Genomic DNA, 22,096 nt, shown 5'->3' with positions numbered 1-22,096 from the left:
TCAGACAGTTGGGGACATGACTGGAAACAAGATAAAAGCCCTACCTCCAAAACTTCACAGAGTTTGGGGAAAAATGATATTAAATATATAAGGTCAATAACGCTGTAGTGGCTCAAAGTAGAGTATTCCAAACAGAACAAATGGCTCATGCAAAGGCCCAGAGGCTAGCAAGCCTGATATGAGTGTGGCATAGAGGAAAAGGTGTACTAACCAGGTTGCCAGATTTAGCAGAGAAAATACAGGATGCCCAGTTTAATGTGAATTTCAGATAAACAATAAATAATTTTTTAGAATAAGTGTGTCCCTTGTCTGAAATTCACATTTAATCAGGTGTCCTGTATTTTATCCAAAACCCAACAGAAAAAGTATTCCACCATCAGCTTGCCCTTTACTGATCTCAGCTCCCTTTGCTGCTCACAGAAGAGGTTTATTATTTGCCTTAGTCCTTGCATCCAATTCATGCAAACCTCACAGCAAGCTCTTCAAAAAGCCATGCCCACTGATTGGCAGAGAGAGTTTCACAATCTGAAAAGTTTTGTTTAATCTTTTATTTGCTGACCTTGAGAAGGAACATATTAACCAGTCGTTTCGTGATCTGAGGATGACTTGTCATTTTTCTTCTTATTTGGCATTGAACCCATGGACTCTGAACATTGTGGGAGGGGATTTCCCTTATCTGGAAGCTTCCTCTTTCAGAGAGGAGGAGTTATTCAACTGTAAAAACAGTTGCTAAGCACACGAGGAGGTGGCTGTGAGTTGCTGAGACAAGTGGGAGACAGATTTTAATAAGGTAAGTACTGGTTTTATAAACCTTCATATATGGCACCACATTCTCACAGTGAAGTCACCAAAACAATATATCAAAATGTGTCCATAGTACAAGAAAATGTCTGTTTTATACTCACATCGTGCCTTCTTGGTGTGCTTAGGAACAGTTCAAGAGTTGTGCATTCTATTGCTGTTGGATGCATCTTTATGAAAATGTAAAATAGAAGAATTTAGAAAGCGAGAGCATGAGCATTGTGGTGTGAGAAAAAGTAATAACATGAGAAGAAAAAAATGATAGCATTTTAGGCAATCAGAGAATCTGACCAGTGCAAGAGCATATAGGTGTTTGTACTAAAGTTACTTTCTCTGTTGAAAGAGTCAACGTGCAGCCATTGTGAATGGTAATACTGTAATACTATTTAGGCTGTGAAAGTTCAAAATTAAATTTATTATGATAGGATGAAATCAGTCTGAATGTCAGTGGAACTAGATTGCATTCCGTCTCTGCTGTGATTAGCTAACTGAGAAGTCCCGTGCTCTCTCTGGGGTTCATGGCCAGTCTAGCAAATGGCTAGAACAGGGTTCTCAAGTGTGGTGCTGTTGGCGTGTTGGGCTGGGTAATACGTTTGTGAGGAGGTGTCCTGTTCATTGTTCTATTTTTTTTTTTTGCTTGTTTGTTGAAAAATATAAAGAAATGTGCATTTAATTAGTTTCAAGGAATGTACTTGACAATAGTGTTAACATATATTTTCTCAAATTTTCAAGCTTTACACCTTTAAGAAGCAGCAGTGAGCATTTGTTTACAAGTTTTACAAGAAATCATCACTTCATCGATTCAGTCACCACAGTTAAGATTAATATTCTCACTTTTTCCCTTCATCTCACTCTGCACTTGCTGGAAGAACACAGAGTGGGTAGAGTTCCATCCTGGTGCTATTTGCAGTCTGTGGAGTTGAATGAGAGGTGAAAGTGGATAGAGAATTACTGCATTTTTGAAAACAACTTTATCTTGGAAAGATGACATAGATTTAACAGCCAACTGCAAAATCAACCATAAAGTATTTCCAACTAAATACACAAAATATGTGTCTGTTAGGAGAATGTGGTGAATGAAAAAAGCTGGATAACATGCAGAATGACTCTGGGTGAATAAAATATTATTTGTTCTGGAACTCTGAGTCAAGAGATAGCTAGCTAGATAAATAAATTGACAAATAGATGATTGGCAGATGTAGACAATAGACATACGATGGAGTATGGACAGATAGATGATGATGATGAAGAAAATAGATAGATAGATAGATAGATAGATAGATAGACAGATAAAAGAAGACACATGTGCTAACCAATGTGTCCAAAGACTCACCCATCTCCCTGGAACTGGGAACAGGTGGGGACCTCCATTTACTAATTCCTATTAATGACTTTTATGTACATTTTCACATTTAATTTTCTCAATAGCCCTCAAAAGTACATATTACCTATCTCTATTTTTAGAAGAGAGAATTGGGGTGCAAATATTAAACAACCTGACCACTTTATGAACCTTACAAGGAAAGAATTTGGGCTTTGTCTCTAAGTCTCCCATCTTTGTGCTAAGAAATGCCATGAGGGCTGTCTTAGAGCCTGCAAACCAGCCTCAACAAAGCTGGGACCTGTAGGAGGGTCGCTGGGACAGCGCTGCTAGTTTCCGGGTCTACAGCGAGGGACTAGCTCTCCGCTGAATGACACAAGACACTGACTCCAGCAATGGGACCCAACCTGATGTCTGTTCTCCCCCAGCAGTCTGTGACCCCTGAGGGCATGGAGCAGGCTTGGTTCCAGCGTTTAACCTTAGCAGGGTGTGACAAATGAGGGGTGTGACCTACTCAGGTTCTCATGTCTGCCCACCAGACTGTGACCAACGAGAGCAGGGACCAGTCCTGGTTCCTGTCTTTCTCAGCTGACTCTGACCCTGACGGCAAGGAGCTGGTCTGGTAACTGTGTCTACCACACACATGGCTCCCAGAGGGCTGGCACCAGCTTCAGTCCTTCTGTGCCTTAGAGCAGCATATAATTAATTTTGGTTTTAGTCCAGTTTTATAAGTTAGTAACTGATAGATTTAGTCCTTTTGCATTTCTTGTGATAGTAAATCATTTGGATTTGATTTTGTTAAAAAAACAACAAAAAACTCTGTGATGAGAACCACCCTAAAAGACTTAGCTCCTTTACTTTACTACGGAATTATCATAGGACATATTCCTTTCAAGGAATATAAGCTGACTTCCTTATTCAGGTGAAATATAGTGATGCTATATTCACTCATAGTTTTTTAGGATATCAATGTAAAGCAAGGCATGCACATATTAATATTTCTTCTTGTCAAACCACTAAAAATCAGGGAACAAAAAGGACCTTGTGAGTTCAATATTTTTCTCTTTCCCTCCTCTTTAACCATTAGCTGACTAATGGGTTCTGAATGGGAAAAATGAACAAAGGTCTCAGGAGAGAAGCACAAAGCCTGCCAAAGTGTTATGAAATCAGAAGATGAGTTCAAACTAGCCTAACAAAACATAGGAGAGTAGAGGTGGTGCTTTATCTGTTTAAACTTCAGTTTCCTTGTCTTTAAAATAGGATATTAGAAGCTGTTTCCTAGGGTCGTTGTAGAGGGTAGACACAGTAAGTAGATACAGTGGGGCCTTGACTTACGAGTTTAATTCGTTTGGAGACTGAGCTCGTTAAGGAGCTCGTTAACTCAAATTACTCTATCAACTCAATGCAAAAAATCAGCTGAGAGACAGCTGGTATCTCAAAAAACTCATTAGTCAGGACACTCATAAGTCAAGGCCCCACTGTACTGAGAATCAGAACCAAAGGTGTGTGACCTATAGCAAGTCGTTGACTATCTGGGGTTCTCATTTTCTGCTGACCAGGCAAAGTTTCATGATAACTTTTGGCCCAGTCATATCAGGACATTGGGTACCTCCTATTTGGGAGGGGAAGAAAGTTGCTTTTAAGGAGGAGCTGTATGATAAAACATTACATAAGATAGAAATTATTTCTCTTTGTAACTTGATCCTCAATCAATGGAGGAGGGAGCTTAGTGAGAGGATTTGAGTCACTAAGCTCTGTGAATTCTAGTCCATAGCAAACACCTGCCACATGCTAATACTAAATTCTCCTCTTCCTTCTGCTGAATCATTGCATCTCCATTTCCCACGATAAGAAAGTACAATAGACAAAACCTCCACTTATAAAACAGGTTGATTGCCCAGCCAGCATGGCTCAGTGGTTGAGCATCAACCTAAGAACTAGGAGGTCACGGTTTGAACTAGGAGGTTGCGGGCTCAATCTCCAGTGTATGGCTTGCAGGAGGCCTCCAATCAATCATTCTCTCTCATCATTGATGTTTCTACCTCTCTCTCCTCTCCCTTTCTCTCTGAGATCAATAAAAATATATTTTAAAAACTAACAAACAAAAAACCCAAAACAGGTTGATTACATATGTTTCCACAACAGTCTTTACTTTCTAAAGCTTAGATTCATGAATCTCATATCCACAATGTGTATATTAAAAACATTTTGGTATTAAAATTCAAGTCCACTCACTTTTTCAGAGATATATCCATTGGGTAAAGAGAAGTATGTCTTTTGTCTCAAACTCCACAACAAAATTTTTCAGGAGAATTAATGTTTTCTAAACAGCACTTGGGATTTACAAAGAAAATGCAACTGTTTCTCCCTAAGTCCTGGCTTTACGATTCATGCTTTTATTTATTTATTTATTTATTTTTTGTAGAATTTCCATTCAGCCAGCCTTCCTGTGGTTCTGGATGATGTCTGTTTTGTCTTTTAGTTGTATTTTTGAAGTGGTTGTGCAAGGCAACAATTTCAGGTGTTTACCTATGCCACCATCTTGGTTTTTGCTATTTTTTTTTTAATGTATTTCTTTATTGGTTTCAGAGAGGAAGGGAGAAGAAGAGAGAGATAGAAACATCAATGATGAGAGAGAATCATTGATCGGCTTCCTCCTGCACGCCCCCCACTGGGGACCAAGCCCACAACCCAGGCATGTGCCCTTGGCTGGAATCGAACCTGGGACCCTTCAGTCCGCAGGCTGACACTCTATCCACTGAGCCAAGCCAGCCAGGGCTCCGATTCATGCCTTTAATGGATCCTGTGTGTTTCCATTCACGCAATGATAGACCTAGTTGTGTCCCTTGTTGGAGCCATTGAGTTTCATTCTCAGGTTCCTGGCTATGTATGTTGCTATGCAGCCTGGGAAAGACCAGACACAACCAAACTATCTCCTCCTCTTATAATAACCAAGCAAGTGTGCAGACGTGCACACATCTACACAAACAACAAACGTAACTGAAACTAAACTTCATGAAATAATGCTTATCTGTTGTTAATAGAATGCACTCTGGTATTTTCTATTTTTTTATTTCATTTTTTAAGTTGGTGGATACCACTTAACCTTGAGCAAGTTACTCTGGAAGCCTCAGTATCTCCTACTGTAAAAGGAAAGTAATTACAGAATCCATCTCAGGTGATTTTTATAGGATTAAATGAAGATAAATAGGTGAGAGAATGCGCACTGTATGGTAGGCGTTGAACAAATGTTAGTTCCATTCCGTAGACTGTCAAGTTAATTCAGTAACATTAATTTTCTAGCTTATAAAACACAGCAAGTATAGGTAAAATGTAGAATTCCAGAAAAGGTAAGGAATTAGCACCCTGTGTTTGTGGAAAGAATTAGGGTCTTTAGAGCTACAATTAAGTGAGTCCCTGCCATAATTTCAGCTTTTGAACAAATGCAGCATAAACTCCAAGGTGCTGAGGACTGACCCTGCTCCCTCCCCCTCCCTGTCAGTGAAGTCCTCTGGTTTCAAGCTACCTCACAGGCTCCCAGGGCCCACACCTGGGTGGTTTCTGGCCCTGCCCTTTTTTAGTTCCTTTTTAGATTTCAATTTCCATCACTAGCTGGAGTATGACTGTGAATGTGTCATTTAACCTCTGTGCCTTGATTTCATGTACTGAATAATGGGTATAATAACTAATTCATAGGGCTGTTAAGAAGATTAAAGATATAATGTGTCCAAAGGGCAAGAATCATTAGGAGATTTTCAATAGTCATTACTTTTCTAATCCTTCCCCTCCCTATAACACCCACAAATACATCTTTGCCACACACTTTCCCCTATTGCCTGCCAAGTCAATCAGATATTACCCAATAGAGACATAATAATGGTTTGGAGCAATTTTTCAGGGGTGGCTATTGATGGGTGAGAAATCAGACCAAGAAAGACGTTCCAGGGACTCTTTCAACTCTGTCACGAATAGGGCAGATACTCCCTCAGCATTGTTGGTGCTCTTCTACCACACATCATAAAGTGAATGTTTGTGTTTCATTCATTCATTCATTCATTCATTCATTCATTCATTCATTCATGTTTAGAGAATTCAGGAGACTGCATCATGGCTGGGAAGCCCAAGCTCCACTACTTCAATGCACGGGGCAGAATGGAGTCCATCCGGTGGCTCCTGGCTGCAGCTGGAGTTGAGGTGGGTTCTGAGTTCTGTCAACTTAAGTTGGATCTAAAATGGACTATATTGAAGTACTTTTGTTACTGGACACGGACTGGCCCGGAGAGGGTCTGCCTCAGGCCACAGTGTAGTGTGTGGGTTCTTGACTTGGTGTAGGAAAGGTTTCACAACAGGAGTTCAGGTGATTTTGAGAGTACTGTAAATTTGTTTGCTTATTCATTTAACCTTTTAAAAGATGGAGCAGTGAAGCAAAGGAAGGACTTAGGGTAGAAGAAGCAACAGGAGAGAGGCTAGCAGTGCTCTGCTTTGGCTCCCGAGAAACATTAGAGGAAAGAAGTGAGCCAAGGCAGGGCTGCTGTTAGCTCACTTGGAAGTAAAGGTCACAGTGATAGAAGTGAGCCAAGGTGGGGATGGTTTTAGCTCACTGGGAAGTCAGAGGAAAGGGGCCTTGGAGACAGGATGAGGCGGTGAGCCTGCTGCTCTCCTAGTTGCAAGTCTCATGGAGACCCTTAGAGTTTCAGAGGAAGTAAAAAGTTCATGCTCAAGAAGGTGCATGGGTGTGCTCTAGAATGAGCCTGCACTTGTCTTTGTCCTGAGGGCTTCTTATCTATTTTTTTTTCCTATGGAGGAGAATCTTAGGGGAGGGCTTCATAGAATATTCATCAGCTTTCCAGTTGTGTTTTTAATATGTTGATGCATCCAAGTAAGTGTATAGGGACTTCGGGATTATTCTTTGGTCTGCTCTACTATTTTACTTTTTCTTGGGTCTGTCTGGTTCTAATGGGGTTTTTGTTATTTGTTCCCATGACTTCATCTGTCCTTGGGTTTGGCTGGCACAAATGGCATTAATTGGGTCTCTGTGTTCTATCTCCCCGACCAGGTGATTTAAGCTACATATTCTCTGGTTAGGGAGAAGTATTAACCATTTGCTCCCAAGTGTCCTTGGTTAGGGAAGATAAGGGCTTGAGTTTCACTAGCTGTCCATAGTTGTTCAAATTGTTTGGCCTGGTTTAATGTTCTTGTCTCAGTTTCCCTATTTCACTTGCCCAGGAATTTTCCTAGCTGCTTACTGTCCTGCCACACTTTCTCAGTAAGCTATAAGCTTTTTTTAAACTTCTGATAAGTTTTGAATTAAAACGAAAACTGCCAGTTATTAAGAGATGAACAGATTCAACCTAATGTATTATTAAAATTTCCACTCACCTTGGCCAGTTGCTCATGGTTAGAGCAATGGCCCTCAAATTGAAAGATCACTGTTTGGATTCCTGGTCAAGGTCACATACCTGGGTTGGCAGTTCTATCCCCACCCCGGTCAGTGAGGGTGAGGAAGGCAACCAATCGATATGTCTCTCTCACATGAATGTTTCTCTATCTATCTATCTATCTATCTATCTATCTATCCATCTATCTCTGTCTCTGTCTCTATCTCTCTCTCTGTCTCACTCCTCCCTCCCTTCCACTCTCTCTATAAAGAAAAAAAAAGTAATGGAAAAATATCCTTGGGTGTGGATTAACAACAACAACTTCTTCTCATTAAGGAACATAAACAATTAAAATAACTTTAAGAAACTAATCACAATGTGTGGGCCTTATTTGGATTTGAATTTAAACACACTGTAATATATCATTTGTAACATTTATGCAACATTAAAAACATGAACATTGATTGAATATTGGATGATATTAAAGAATCACTGTTGACATAGGTAATACCCTTTGTAATACTTTAAGCAATAAAAAAGAAAAAAAAAAAGAATCATTGTTGACGTTTTAAGTGTGATCATGTATTGTGGTTATTTTAAAAATAATTCTTATGTTTTAGAGGAACAGATTGAAGTATTTAAAAGTGAAATATATGATGTCTAGAATTGGCTTCAAATTATTACAAGAGCAGGAGAGTGTGTGCGCATAAACACGACATAGGGTTGGATTGAGTCGGTAATTATTGAAGCTGGGTGATGGGTACAGGAGGATAATTTTCTGTTTATTGTTATACATGCTAGAAATTTCCATAATAAAGAGACAAAAATAAAATACTATTAGAAAGTAAATGTAATTTAAGTTAAAGCCTAAACCAGAAATATGGGGAGAAGCAGACTGTAAGAAAATGTGTGTTAAAAGATTTAATGCGCCGAAACCGGTTTGGCTCAGTGGATAGAGCGTCGGCCTGCGGACTGAAAGGTCCCAGGTTCGATTCCGGTCAAGGGCATGTACCTGGGTTGTGGGCACATCCCCGGTGGGGGATGTGCAGGAGGCGGCTGGTTGATGTTTCTCTCTCATCGATGTTTCTGACTCTCTCTCTCCTTTCCTCTCTGTAAAAAATCAATAAAATATATTAAAAAAAAAAAGATTTAATGCACCCATTCAGCAACAATTTTGTTGAGCACCTTTCAGTACCAGCTTCTGTGCTAGGTCCTGGGGATACACAGATGAACAGGACAGACAAGGTCCCTGCCCTCAGGAAGCTTACAGTCCAGTCAGGATGCAGACAAGTAAACAGGTGATTAAAAGAAGAATGGGAGCGTCTAGGAGCACAGCCAAGCACTTACAGTGTCAAAATACCAGATTCCCTGTGGAAAACTGTCATTTCTGTGGCACTGTGTTGAGCTCCACCCCCTAGAGGGGGTCAATGAGAAACACACCTATCAGTCCAGGTCAGAGGGCCCCAGCATCTCTGTGGAAGCCAGGTTTTCCTGGGGAGGGAGTCATGGATTAATTCAGGGATCTGGTTCTTCAGGTCAGAGCAAAAAAGACGGTTTCAGGTGAGATAGCGTTGGGTGACAGGAGCTTCCCTTCCAGTGCTCACTTCTAGTGTTATCCCTCCGTAATAATGTGTACTTGAGCCTTGGTTTACACTTTCTTGATTGTTTCGTGAATGCATAGGAGTTTAGCTTGGTCCTTTCTCTATTTCATAACTAAAAAAGTGCTCAGAAATGCAAATAGTGCCACCCAACTCTTTTTTCTATATATACTAGAGGCCCAGTGCACAAAATTCGTGCATGGGGGGGGGTCCCCTCAGCCCAGCCTGACCCCTCTCCAATCCAGGATGCCTCAGGGGATGTCCGGCTGCCGGTTCAGGCCTGATTCCCCAGGATCGGGCCTGAACCGGCAGTCGGACATCCCTTTCACAATCCTGGACTGCTGGCTCCTAATTGCTCACCTGTCTGCCTGTCTGGTCACCCCTAACTGCCCCTACCCTTGCTGGCCTGATGGATCCTCACTGCCTCTGCGTGCCGGCCTGGTTGCCCCTGACTGTTCCCTGCTGCCAGCCAGGTAACCCCCAACTGCCACCCCCTGCTGGCCTGGTCGCCCCACACAGCCTTCTTGTTCAGTCATTTGGTCGTCCCTCACTAACCCCCTTGCCAGCCTGGTTGTAAGCAGCCATCTTGTGAAGGCATGAGGGTTAATTTGCATATTACCTCTTTATTATATAGGATACAAGTAGCCCAATGTTTTTGCTGTAGTTCAGACTTCAACTTTGGGGTTCAGCACAGGAGGTGAGCAGCAGGTGATTCTGAGAGCATCCCAGGCTTCCTCTCCTCTATCCCAGCTTGACTGAAGAGGGTGTGGGGCAAGGAATGTAGGTCAACAACAGAGTGTATTTCACCAAGGTTAGATTGCTTTAAATTTAAAAAATAAAGGGAGAGGATGGTTAATATGAAAAGCAGTCATCTTTAAAACCTAATGACAACTTGTATTTATTGAGCACCTACTGTGCACCTGGTACTGTTCAAAGGCCTTTGCATAGCTAATTGAATTTATTCCCATCAACCTATAGCACAGGTACCATATCTATATACATTTTATAAATGAGAATATAGACACGGGAAAGAGTCAGTAATGTGCTCAAGTTCAAGAAAACAGTTCATGAAAGAGGTGATATTCACATCCAGGAATCATATAAAAAACTAAATTTGTTGTTGTTTTTTGGTTAAAATTTAAAAACTAATTTGGGGGTCCTTTCTTTAATTGGGAATTCTACCTTAGTGTGTGTCAGACTTTTCAAAAGAGAAAATTCTGAGTGGAAAGAGTTCATGTCATAAATAAAAGACCAGAAGAAATCTCCAGAAAAAAAACAAATGGAAGAAAGCAAACTTCTAGATATAGAGTTTAAAACAATGGTTATGAGATTGCTCAAGTATCTTAATGAGGGCTTCAAGGGACTTGGTGAGACTTTCAAGGATCTTTTTTTTTTTTAATATATTTTATTGATTTTTTACAGAGAGGAAAGGAGAGAGACAGAGAGTCAGAAACATCGATGAGAGAGAAACACCGATCAGCTGCCTTCTGCACATCTCCTACTGGGGATGTGCCCGCAACCCAGGTACATGCCCTTGACTGGAATCCAACCTGGGACCTTTCAGTCCGCAGGCCGACGCTCTATCCACTGAGCCAAACCGGTTTCGGCACTTTCAAGGATCTTAATGAGAATTTCAAGGAAATTAGTGAGAACATCAACTACCTGAATAAGGACCAGTCAAAAATTAAGCGTACACTAACTGAAATAAAGAATAATTTACAGGGAGTCAATAGTAGAGCAGGGGATTCCAAGAATCAAATCAACAATTTGGAATATGAGGAAGCAACAAAACACTCAATTAGAAGAGCAAAAAAAAAAAAAAAAAAAGAATAATAATAATAATAATAATAATAATAATAAATATGAAGATAGTTTAAGAGCCATTGGGACAACTTCAAGCATACCAACATTTATATTATGGGGGTGCCAAAAGAAGAAGAGAGAGAGCAAGATATTGAAAACCTATCTGAAGAAATAATGAAAGAAAACTTCCCACTATCTGGTGAAAGAAATAGACTTACAAGTCCAGGAAGTGCAGAGAGTCCCAAACAGGCCCACACCAAGATACATAATAATTAAAATGCCAAGGGCTAAAGATAAAGAGAGAATTTTCAAAGCAGCATGAGAAAAGCAGTTAGATACCTAAAAATGAGCGCCCATATGACTGTCAGCTGATTTCTCAACAGAAACTTCGCAGGCCAGAAGGGAATGGCAAGAAATATTCAAAGTAATGAAAGCAAGAACTTACAACCAAGATTACTCTACCCAGCAAAGCTATCATTTAGAATTGAAGGTCAGAGCTTCATAGCATTACATGAAATATTGAAGGGTATTCTTTAAGATGGGGAGGAGGAAGAACAGGAGGAGGAAGGGGAGGAGGAAGAGGAAGAAGAAGAAGAAGAAGAAGAAGAAGAAGAAGAAGAAGAAGAAGAAGAAGAAGAAGATAAATACAAATGTATCAACAATTGTATCTAAAAATTAAAATAAACAAGGAATCTAATGAGCAAAATAAATCATGAATAAAATAAAACCAGAGGCATGGAAACAGGGAATAGACTGACAAATCTCAGAGGTAAGGGGGGAGGGAGGGGAAACATTAACCAAAGATCTTTAAAAAACCCCCACAAAGATCTTATATGCATATATGCATTACCTATGAACAATGACAATAGGGTGGTGAAGGCCTGGGATGGAGCGGGAACTGAGTAGCAGGGGTCAATGGGGGGAAAAAGGGAGAGTATCTGTAATACTCGCAACAATGAAGATTTTTTTTTTTAAGTTCTATAATGCTGTGGAATGAATAACAAGAACTCCTTTACTGTTTCTGCTTTCCAGTTTGAAGAGCAATTTTTGGCAAGTCCAGAAGACTTGGAAAAGTTAAGAAATGGTAAGACTATGTATCTAAATTGCTGTGATGAGGGTATCTATAAAGTCAATAGTGAGGTTTGAACACCAAGCAATGCCTATTTGTGTGTATGGTGGGAGCTGGCGGGGGGTGAGGGGTGGGGCAGGGATGGAGAGGAAGAAAAGTGGTTGAAGTGTAAGGATGGGGTCCTTGAGCAGGTCTTATCACTCACTTAGGATACGAAGGGCTTGAACTCTCAGAGTATTTGCCAAGCAACCATCCCCTGTGAGCTGGAATGCCCCCTCTTTGCTTCTCCTGCCTTTCTGCACCCACCATGAGTGAAGGTGTGTCTGCTCAGGACCCCATCTATCCACCAACACTCAAACACATGAATCAGGGTGAAGAGAGTAGAAATAAGCCCAGCAGTTGCCTTTGATCTGGCAGTTTTTTTAAAAAAATATATTTTATTGATTTTTTACAGAGAGGAAGGGAGAGAGACAGAGAGTTAGAAACATTGATGAGAGAGAAACGTTGATCAGCTGCCTCCTGCACATCTCCTACTGGGGATGTGCCCGCAACCCAGGTACATGCCCTTGACTGGAATCGAACCTGAGACCTTTCAGTCTGCAAGCCGACGCTCTATCCACTGAGCCAAACCGGTTTCGGCTGATCTGGCAGTTTTGACAAGACTCGGGCAGGGTTGACAAGGTAATATCCCAGTAGTGTTACAGACTCAGATTACAAGTTGGTATTGAATTAGTTGGAAGGCCACTTGACAGTATGAACAGGAAGATAAAGAGAAAGAGCCAGCAGCACTGGAGTCTGGAAAGCAGGGCCTGCCTGCACCCACTGACCAGTGCTGGAGTTTGAAGAGCACAAAGAGCAGCTACATAGAAATCTCACTTAGAATTTGCCTTAATGCCACGAACCCCACAAGACTTACTTTGGGAACCCCCCATTTGAAATCGCATCTGGCTGGTGGCCCTTGGCAGCCTCTCTCCAACTTCTTCCTAAATTATCCATGAAGATAAGTCAACTAAAAAACACAGACACCTACCATGTATCTGGATGGGACGTGTAAAAAGATAAGTGAAATAATAAGTTAAAAAAAGGCAGATTGCGAAGAAAAAGGTTACAGGAAGTGGAAACTCAATACTATTTCTATTAAAATGTTACCAGGCCATAATTTTTTGCTTCCATTCATATCTTTAGTCATTTCAACACACATCTTTTCATTCTATGGGTGTGAAGGCATTTCACTCCACTTTTTCTTTTCTTTTTTCAAAAGATGGGTCTTTGATGTTCCAGCAAGTGCCCATGGTGGAAATCGACGGGATGAAGCTGGCACAGACCAGAGCCATTCTCAACTACATTGCTGCCAAATACAACCTCTATGGGAAAGACATAAAGGAGAGAGCACTGTAGGTATTTTTTCTGTTTTTCATCAACAATTAATAACAATTTAGATTCTTCCTTGAATGAGCTGGATTGTGCCGGGGGATCACGACCAGCAGCAGCATGTCCCTTGGACGTAAAGGCTGAGGTCCAGGCCAGCAGGGAGCATGAGGAGGAGGATTCCACTTCTTAGAGAAGATTCAGTCCATGGCTGTAGCACAGGCAGTGACAGAGGTTTCCAAACACTGGTGAACTATGAAGCCAGGAGGGTGGTGGAGTCATGACTCCGGGTGTTCAGTCTAATTAAAGAAGAGGCTGAAGGAGGAGCTATTCTTCAAGTCCCATAAATTAAAGGAATAGTTACCAGGAACCCAATTTATCAGCCAGTTGTGTGGCCTGGCCACTTGACAAAGGTTGGTGCCCAAGATGCTATGGTTATCTGGAGCATTTTGATGTAAGTACTAAAGCAGCCAGATGTATTCAATACAACTACATCTGGGGAGGGGTCTCCTCCCTGTTGTGATGGGACCACATGGTTGAAACTAAAATCTTGTAAGGAACTATCTGACAGTTACCCAAAGCGTTAAACATAGATTCACCATGTCAGCACCTCCACTACTAAGCATGCATGTACCCAGAAGAATAAAAAATACATTCAAACTTGTACAAAAATCTTCATAATACCATTGTTCATAATATTCAAAAAGGGGAAACAACAAAAGTGTTCATCAACTGATGAATGGATGAGCAAAGTTTTGTATATCCATGAATGTAGTATTATTTGGCCATGAAAAGAAATGGCAGTGGGTAAGCCTTGAAAACAGTAAGTTGCATAAAAGAAAGCAGACATCAAAGGCTCATGTTGTATGATGTCATTCAGATGAAGTGTTGAGAACATTTCTTTTCATAGAAACAGAAAGCAATTTTGGTTTTCAGGGGCTGGGGGATGGTAGGGTGGGGATGGAGGGAGGCAAACCCTAGGTAGCATCTCACTGGGTACTTGCAATGACTCCACCATTTCTCCATGCCTGTGACTCTGGACACCTCACTGATGTTCTCTGTCAGTATATTTGGTCATGGGCATAACAGAAATTTTAAATGTAGATATCCACCTTGATATGAAATGTTAAAATTTGGCGAATATCACAGCTGAATGCCTGGCATATAAAAATGTACCCAATGGAGTTGCCCTCCCCTGTTTCTCCATTATCTTACATTTTTAAACTTTAACATGTAAGGCAGATAACAGTTGACAATTGGGTCATTTTTAAAAAGGAAAACCTCTTATAGGAAGCCCAGTTAGGCACAATAAAAACATATCTCCTGGAATATGCACTGGTTGTCTTTCAGGATTGATATGTATTCAGAAGGTATGGCAGATTTGAATGAAATGATCATGCATTTGCCACTATGCCCACCTGATCAAAAAGATGCCAAGATGACCCAGATCAGAGAGAGAACAACAAATCGTTATTTCCCAGCCTTTGAAAAGGTAAGTGGGCTGTTCAGTGTTTGGGGAACTGAGACTAGAGGACAAAGAGAACTGGTGTCTGGACAGCCCTGGTCTTTGACCTTCATTTCCAATGAGCCCTCCTGACTACTAATGGAGCACCCTGACTCTCCCAGCCTATTATCAAAATCAGCTGAGGGGAGTATATGTGCCAGTTATACCCAAGTTATAATCTGTCAGCAAAATTTCTCTCTTTTTTTAACAAATATATTTTTACTGCTTTCAGAGTGGAAGGGAGAGGGAGAGAGAGATAGAAACATCAATGATGAGAAAAAATCATTGATTGACTGCCTCTGCACGACCCACACAGGGAATTGAGCCTGCAACCGGGACATGTGCCCTGACCATAATCCAACCATGACTTCCTGTTTCATAGGTCAGTGCTCAACCACTGAGCAACACTGGCTGAGCCAAAAGTTCAATTTACTAGGACCTGATTTAGATTTTCTATTTGATGGCATTTTATGGCCACATTTAGAGTGTGGGCTGTGGAAGGCTCTGGGAGTCAAACTAGCGATTGCAGTAGATTTGGCAGAATACCATGAAGGGTCTTTTCATCCAAGAGAAGCAGGAAGAAAGCAACTTATCAGAAAATATGCTGGCAACATGCATAGGAAACATGAGACCAATTGCCCAACAGTGTTTCTGGGATGGATGAGAAGTATCTAAACAGAGATGGGGGCAGTGGGATGGAGAGGATGAGACAGATGAAAAGATGTTAAGGAACAAACAATCTACAAAATATATTGTCAGACTTTAGAGGAAAGCTATGCAAACTAAGGAAATAAAGTTCCATGATTTTGTATGTAGTGCAGACCATAAATTTTCCCTTTGAAGGTAAAAAAAGATTTCAAGATCCAAATTTCCTGAAATCAAACTAAATAAAAATTATGAACCAAAATAATGATTGTAAGGCTACAGGAGGCTTATGTATAAAAAAGGCTTAACACTAACACTCTCATCTTTATAAAGCATTAAAAAGCACTTATGAAACATTCTTTCATTCTACAAATTTTAATTCATTACTTGTGTGATTGTCCATATTCAAAGAGTGAAAAATGTAATAGTAATCTAATAATACACCTTCCTGGGCCTTGTGGTGCTGAGAGTTTAGGGGACATTCACTCAATGACAAGGTCAGTAGGCACTGCAGTTAGAGTATACTGATACTTTGAAATCAAGGAGCTCCATGATAACATCAGTTAAAAATGTATGTTACAAAATAGGGTTTTTTTAAAAATATACTTTTATTGATTTCAGAGAGGAAGGAACAGGGAGAGAGATAGAAACATCAATGATGAGAGAGAATCATTGAATGGCTGCCTCCTGCACGCAGCACTGGGGATCGAGCCCACAACCCGGGCATGTGCCCTTGACCGGAATCAAACCTGGGACCCTTCAGTCTGCAGGCCAATGCTCTATTAACCAAGCCAAACCAGCTAGGGCACAAAATAGGTTTTGACCTTATCATATTCTTTACCAAATAATTATCCATTCTTTTATATGCATACACGATCTGAAAGTGTATTTGCCAATGTGTTATTATGTTTAGTTGGTGGTGCTATGTGTATTTATTCTCTTTATACTTTATGATTGCTGGAATCCTATCTAATAAAGACAGAATATGCAAATTGACCATCACATCGTCACAAAGATGGTGGTGCCCATAGCCACAAGATGGCGGTGCCCAGTCCCGTCAGCCCCGCCAGAGTCCCCCAGTCCTTTCAGCCCAGCTGGGGAAGGTGTATGGCAGGCACACAGCGTGGTTGGACCCGCCCTCAGCCCCCCAGCCGCCCAGGGCCACCCGAGGCTCAGGTAACCCAGAATGGTCGAAGCTTGCACTGCTGGCAGTGGCAGCAGCAGAGGTGTGATGAGGGCGTCACCTTCCCCTGATGGTCAGGTCATGTCCCACCCCTGAGGGCTCCTAGATAGTGAGCAGGCCGGGCTGAGGGACCCCCCGCCCCCCTCCCTCCAGTGCATGAATTTTCATGGACCAGGCCTCTAGTATTTTAATAAATATCATACATTTCCCCAAAACTTTTATTATGAAAATTTCATACATTCAGAATAATTAAACACATATGCACCCACCATGGGGATACAAACATTACTCTTTCATTATGTTTGCTTTATCATGAGTTTCTATCTCTCAGTCCCTCTCTCTATCAATCAGACATTGTTTTTGGATAAATTACAAAGTGTGTTTCAGGTATTACTGCAGTTCACATATAGACATTTCAGCAGCAGATCATAACATAGTGCAACCTAGGAGACAGAGCCCATATTGCCAGAGAGATGGTGAGTTCAAGTTGACCCAGGTTTGCATGAGGTTCCAAAGAGATAGATCAGGAAATGAGTAGAGCAGAGGAGAAATGTAGGCCCTGATATAGTCTGCTTGGGATTGAAGAAGAATGTTCTAGAGATGGATCTTTGCCCAAGTGAGAGAGGAGACAGAGAGAAGGAAAGAGAGAGAGAGAAAGAAGAGAAGAGAGAGAGAGAGAGAGAGAGAGAGAGAGAGAGAGAGAGAGAGCCATGTGCTAAAGTTCAGGGCTCCAAAGGGTAGGGCAAGGGGCCAACAGATACACAGCCAGTGCTAGCCCTGGGCCAGACCAAGATGCACAGAGGGAGCCCAGTGATATGGGAAGAGGAAAAAGAGATGGTAGCCTGGGCATCAGCTGAGGAGTGAGGTGAGAACAGCAGAGACCCTCTTCTCTTTGTTTCACTGAGTCAGGGGCAATGAATGTGGTTTGATGCTCCTCACGTGCCCAGTGAGGCAGCACAGATGGGAAGCTGGGATGGAGAGACCTGGGCAGGAGCAGGGGGACCCAGCCTGAGTGCACCTGTGTTCATAATCTGCTCTTTCCAATTCACCAGGTGTTGAAGAGCCACGGACAACACTACCTGGTTGGCAACAGGCTGAGCAAGGCTGACATTCACCTGGTTGAACTTATCTACTATGTTGAAGAGATTGACCCCAGCCTAATGGCCAACTTCCCGCTGCTGAAGGTAACCCCTTTCACAGCCCTGGGGAGGGAAGGTCCACATCCCCCATCTTGGAATCTAATATCTGGGCTCCTGGACTGCCCATGTTATGATCACATAATTTTCCAGGCTCCACTGCCCCCAGGTCTCCAAAATTTGTTTTAGGCCCTGGTCTGAGGCAGGAAATGAATCTTGTTCTGCCAAAGAAATTGGAGGCAGACACCACCCCAAAGAGAATAGTTTGTCTTTCACAATGAGAAGAACCCAGGACTCAGCGTCTCTGTCCTCAGCTCCTGCTCCTTCTCTCAAACACTGTGCTTCCCTCCCGACTGTCCCTTTTCTCTTTCTGTCTCTCTCTCTCTCACAGGGAAGATTGCTTTTGACTGTCCACATGGTTGACCTATATTTTCTATCTTCAGTTCCAGCCCAGTTGTCCCACATATTCATTTCTCCAGTTTGGAGCCTTTACCTGTGTTGCTCTGACAGTCACATTAGTCTTCCTTGTCTGCACAAGAGTGAGAATCCACAGGATTTTCATGTGGGGAGGAAGACACGGAAGGCTGTGAACTGAATCAAATCTTAACCGTGTCTCTGGGGGAAGTGTTATTGAACTGTGTTTCCTTCCCCTTATCTTCCTTTCTTCTGGGTGTCTGTTTCCCATCCCCCTGCTGGTGCTGATGGAGGGGACTCCGTTGGTCTGTCCTCAGATTCCCTGGCCTGTGTACTGACGGGCGGGTGTTGTGTCTCCATCTGAGGCTGTGCCTTGTGCATTGCAGGCTCTGAAAACCAGGATCAGCAACCTCCCTCCTGTGAAGAAGTTTCTGCAGCCCGGCAGTCAGAGGAAGCCTCCCATAGATGCGAAAGCATTAGAAGAAGCCAGGAAGATTTTCAAGTTTTAAATAAAGCAGGCATGGATGCCCAGCACATGCAGGACCAATCTTCTGACGTTGTCCAACAATGAAGTGCCTCTACGTAGGTGTAGATCCTGGCTGTTGTGAGAATAATAAACTTTTCCAAAATAATTAAATCTCCAATGAGCAGATTTAGTTATAGTTTAATCTTGTTCATTAAATTCCAATATGTAACCAGATTTTCAATCTCCTTCTATTGCATTTCTCTTGGAATTAAAAATTAAACAAAAAATGGAAACGTGGATTATGACATCTCTCATCTTTTCCGGGAATTGTCACATGTCCGTCACAGAGCCCATCAAAGAGTCAAGTATAAAATTAATATCTGACATTCTCAGTTGTTCACAAGAAAATAGCTACCCCTCTCGGTAATGGCATAAGAATTTTTTATTTTTTAAATTTTTACTTAGGAGCTGTTTTCCTTCTGGTAATAAAAATGTTTTGTTTTGTTTTGTTTTTTGTTATGAGTTCGGTTCTCATGCAATACAACAGTGATATGGCTATTACGGACTTTTTAGTGCATCTCCACGTGCCTACAAATCACTGAAGGACTTATCTTCCTGTCTTGGGTGTCGCTTTCCCAGCCTCATGCTAGTGCTGATGGAGGGGGCTCCATGGGTCCTTTGAAGAGGGGGCCAACAGACACACAGTGTGTCCTCGGGGGTGGGGAAATGATTTACCAAAAACACAGACCCAAGGTCTGCCCTCTGTTGACTCTGCTGTTCTTTCAGCCCATGACTCCCTGGCACATCAACGCTCTGCTGCTTAATGCTCGGTGGGGCCCCTGGCTGAGCTTTCTCTGAGGTCACTCAGTGTTGCTCAGACCTGGACTTCCAAGGTACAGATTACATGTATAAATTATATGTTACTGAATGCATATAAAATCTTTTTTTTTTTCCTTTTTCTGGCCTGTCACTAGGCCAGAGTGGCTGGATTAGGAGTGATTTCTAACTTTGGCCACATTCGTGGCTCCTAATGCACACCCTCCCAGAGAATCTGGGCTTTGGGCTTTGGCATATTGAGTTCTTCTCCCCACAAAGAGCTTCCTCATAGCGTGGGGAGGGAGCTGACAGACACACAGGGCTCCCTGTCTGTAGCTTCACTTCCACCTCGTCTGCTGTCTCCTTGCAACCAAAATGATTTTCCTAAAATGCACATTTGAGTATCACCACCTTCTTTAAATCCTTCAGTGAGTTCCAGGCCTGTGGGAATTCCTCCTCCCATCCGCCCTCACCCCCTCCTTCCCACCTGACCATGCTTAACACCTCACCTCAGTTGTTTCTCTGTGCCTCCCACAGAGCCCTCTAAACTACTAACAAAGCTGAATGCCACTGTGCCTCCTCCACTCTCCTGTGAGGTTCTGGTGTACGGGCCTGGCCGGTTGGCTTCAATACCACTTCATCACAAATGGTCATAACACCTTGCACAACTCCACCCACAGCTTGATGACCTAAGGCAGTGGTCGGCAAACTGCGGCTCGCAAGCCACATGCGGCTCTTTGGCCCCTTGAGTGTGGCTCTTCCACAAAATACCAACTTCTGAGCATGGGCCACGAAGTTTCAATCGCACTGTACATGCGCACCCGCATGTGGTATTTAGCCGATCATTGACCTAAGGATTTAAGTATAGGCTTTGGGAATTCCTCAGGTTTCCACACACACTCTCATCTGCCTGACATCTGTATTCATTCACCCATGTCTTCATAATCCTATATAATAAAAGCCTAATATGCTAACTGTCCAGTTGGCCATTCAACCAATCAAAGCGTAATCCTGTCTAATAAAGAGTGATATGCTAATTGACCCTCATGCTGTTCCAAAGATGGTGGTGCCCACAGCCACAAGATGGCTGGAAGGGGAGGGCAGTTGTAGGTGATCAGGCTAGCAGGGGAGGGCAGTTAGGGGCAACCAGGCCAGCAGGGGAGGGCAGTTAGGGGCAACCAGGCCGGCAGGGGAGGTGACTGGGGGTGACTGGGCCAGCAGGGGAGGGCAGTTGGGGGCAATTGGGCCAGCAAGGGAGCAGTTAGACATCGATCAGGCTGGCAGGGGAGTGGTTAGGGGGTGATCAGGCTGGCAGGCAGAAGCAGTTAGGGGCAATCAGGCAGGCAGGCAGGTGAGCGGTTGGGAGTGAACAGCCCCAGATTGTGACAGGAATGTCTGACTGCCGGTTTAGGCCCACAGGGATTGGGCCTAAATCGGCAGTCAGACATCCCCCAAGGGGTCCCAGATTGGAGAGGGTGCAGGTTGGGCTGACAGACAGCCCCCCCTCCCCCCAGCCAGTGCACAAATTTCATGCACCAGGCCTCTAGTATGCTAATAATATGCTAAGGCCCTCAACCACTCGCTATGATGTGCAATGACCACCAGGGGGCAGACGCTCAGACTGGTAGGTTAGCTTGCTGCTGGGGTCCGGCTATTGGGACAGAGCGAGATCGGCTGGGCATGCCCTGGAGCCCTCCTGTGGTCACTCCCTGGCTGGCCAACCTCCCATGTCCCTCCCCAGCCCAATCATGCACCAGATGGGACCCTTGGCCCTGCCTGTGCCCTCTGGCAATCCAGGACCCCTCAGGGAATGTTGGAGAGCTAGTTTCGGCCCAATCCCACAGGCCAGGTTGAGGGACCCCACTGGGGTACGAATTTGTGCACTGGGCCTCTAGAATATTCATATCACTCAAGTGCAACATAGAGATCTTACATGGATTCTGATGCAAATAAGCCCACTGGAAAGAAACCCTCATGAGACAATGGATGAAATTGGAATGCTGAATATTTAATGAAATTAAGGGATTATCATTTTTAGTGTGATAAGAGAATAGTATTATTATGCTTAGAAAGAATCCTTACCTTTCAGAGATTAGAAATACCTAATTTCTGATTGATGAAGTGATAGGCTGTCAAGGATTTGCTTCAAAATAATTCCATGGTTGTGCGAAAAGTAGGTTCCCATATATTAGTTTCTTGTGGTTGCTATAACAAATTACTAAAACTGAGGGACTTAAAACAGCAGAATGTATTCTTCACACTTTTGGAAGCCAGAAGTTCAAAGTCAAAGTGTTGTCTGGGCTGCACTTCCTCCAGAGCTTTAGGGGAGAACCCTTTCCTGTCTCCTTCAGACTCTGGTGGCTTTTTGCTTTCCTCAGCTCATGGTCACATCACTCCAATCTCTGCCTCTATCTTCACATCAACTCACCCCCTATGTGTCTGTGTCTTCTCTTCTGTTGTACAGACACTCGTCATTTGATTTGGGGCCAACCTGGATAATCCAGGATGATGTCATCTCAGGTTCCCTCACTTAATTACACCTGCAAAGACCCTTTTTCTAAGTACGGTCACATTTACAGGCTCCAGGTATTTGG

General features: G+C 42.7%; 1 protein-coding gene across 3 annotated transcripts; it reads left to right on the top strand.

Annotated features, from left to right (window-relative positions):
• Window positions 1–694: 694 nt before the first annotated feature.
• On the top strand, window positions 695–18,983 carry LOC308521749 (glutathione S-transferase A2). 3 transcript variants are annotated; one of them, XM_081094841.1, is made up of 8 exons: window positions 732–790; window positions 1,534–1,678; window positions 6,210–6,316; window positions 11,934–11,985; window positions 13,232–13,364; window positions 14,689–14,830; window positions 17,723–17,854; window positions 18,607–18,983. In XM_081094841.1, exons 3-8 carry the CDS (start codon window positions 6,230–6,232, stop codon window positions 18,727–18,729), a joined length of 669 nt encoding a protein of 222 aa, XP_080950967.1. In that variant the 5' UTR covers window positions 732–790; window positions 1,534–1,678; window positions 6,210–6,229; the 3' UTR covers window positions 18,730–18,983. The 3 variants fall into 3 exon arrangements, with proteins under 3 accessions (XP_080950965.1, XP_080950967.1, XP_080950966.1); XM_081094840.1 differs by having other exon boundaries at window positions 1,534–2,158; XM_081094839.1 differs by lacking the exon at window positions 1,534–1,678 and having other exon boundaries at window positions 695–790.
• Window positions 18,984–22,096: the final 3,113 nt, after the last annotated feature.

This window comes from Myotis nattereri (assembly GCF_964212035.1).
Source record: "Myotis nattereri genome assembly, chromosome: 6".
NCBI lineage: Eukaryota > Metazoa > Chordata > Mammalia > Chiroptera > Vespertilionidae > Myotis > Myotis nattereri.
Note: the sequence above shows the minus strand (reverse complement) of the source record. Positions and strands in the feature narration are given on the sequence as shown.

Coding starts and splice junctions, on each gene's coding strand:
- LOC308521749 (XM_081094839.1), top strand. CDS start 6,230: ATGGCTGGGAAGCCCAAGCTCCACTACTTCAATGCACGGGGCAGAATG. Junction 11,986..13,231: donor CTTGGAAAAGTTAAGAAATG/GTAAGACTATGT, acceptor TTTTTTCAAAAG/ATGGGTCTTTGATGTTCCAG. Junction 17,855..18,606: donor CCAACTTCCCGCTGCTGAAG/GTAACCCCTTTC, acceptor TGTGCATTGCAG/GCTCTGAAAACCAGGATCAG.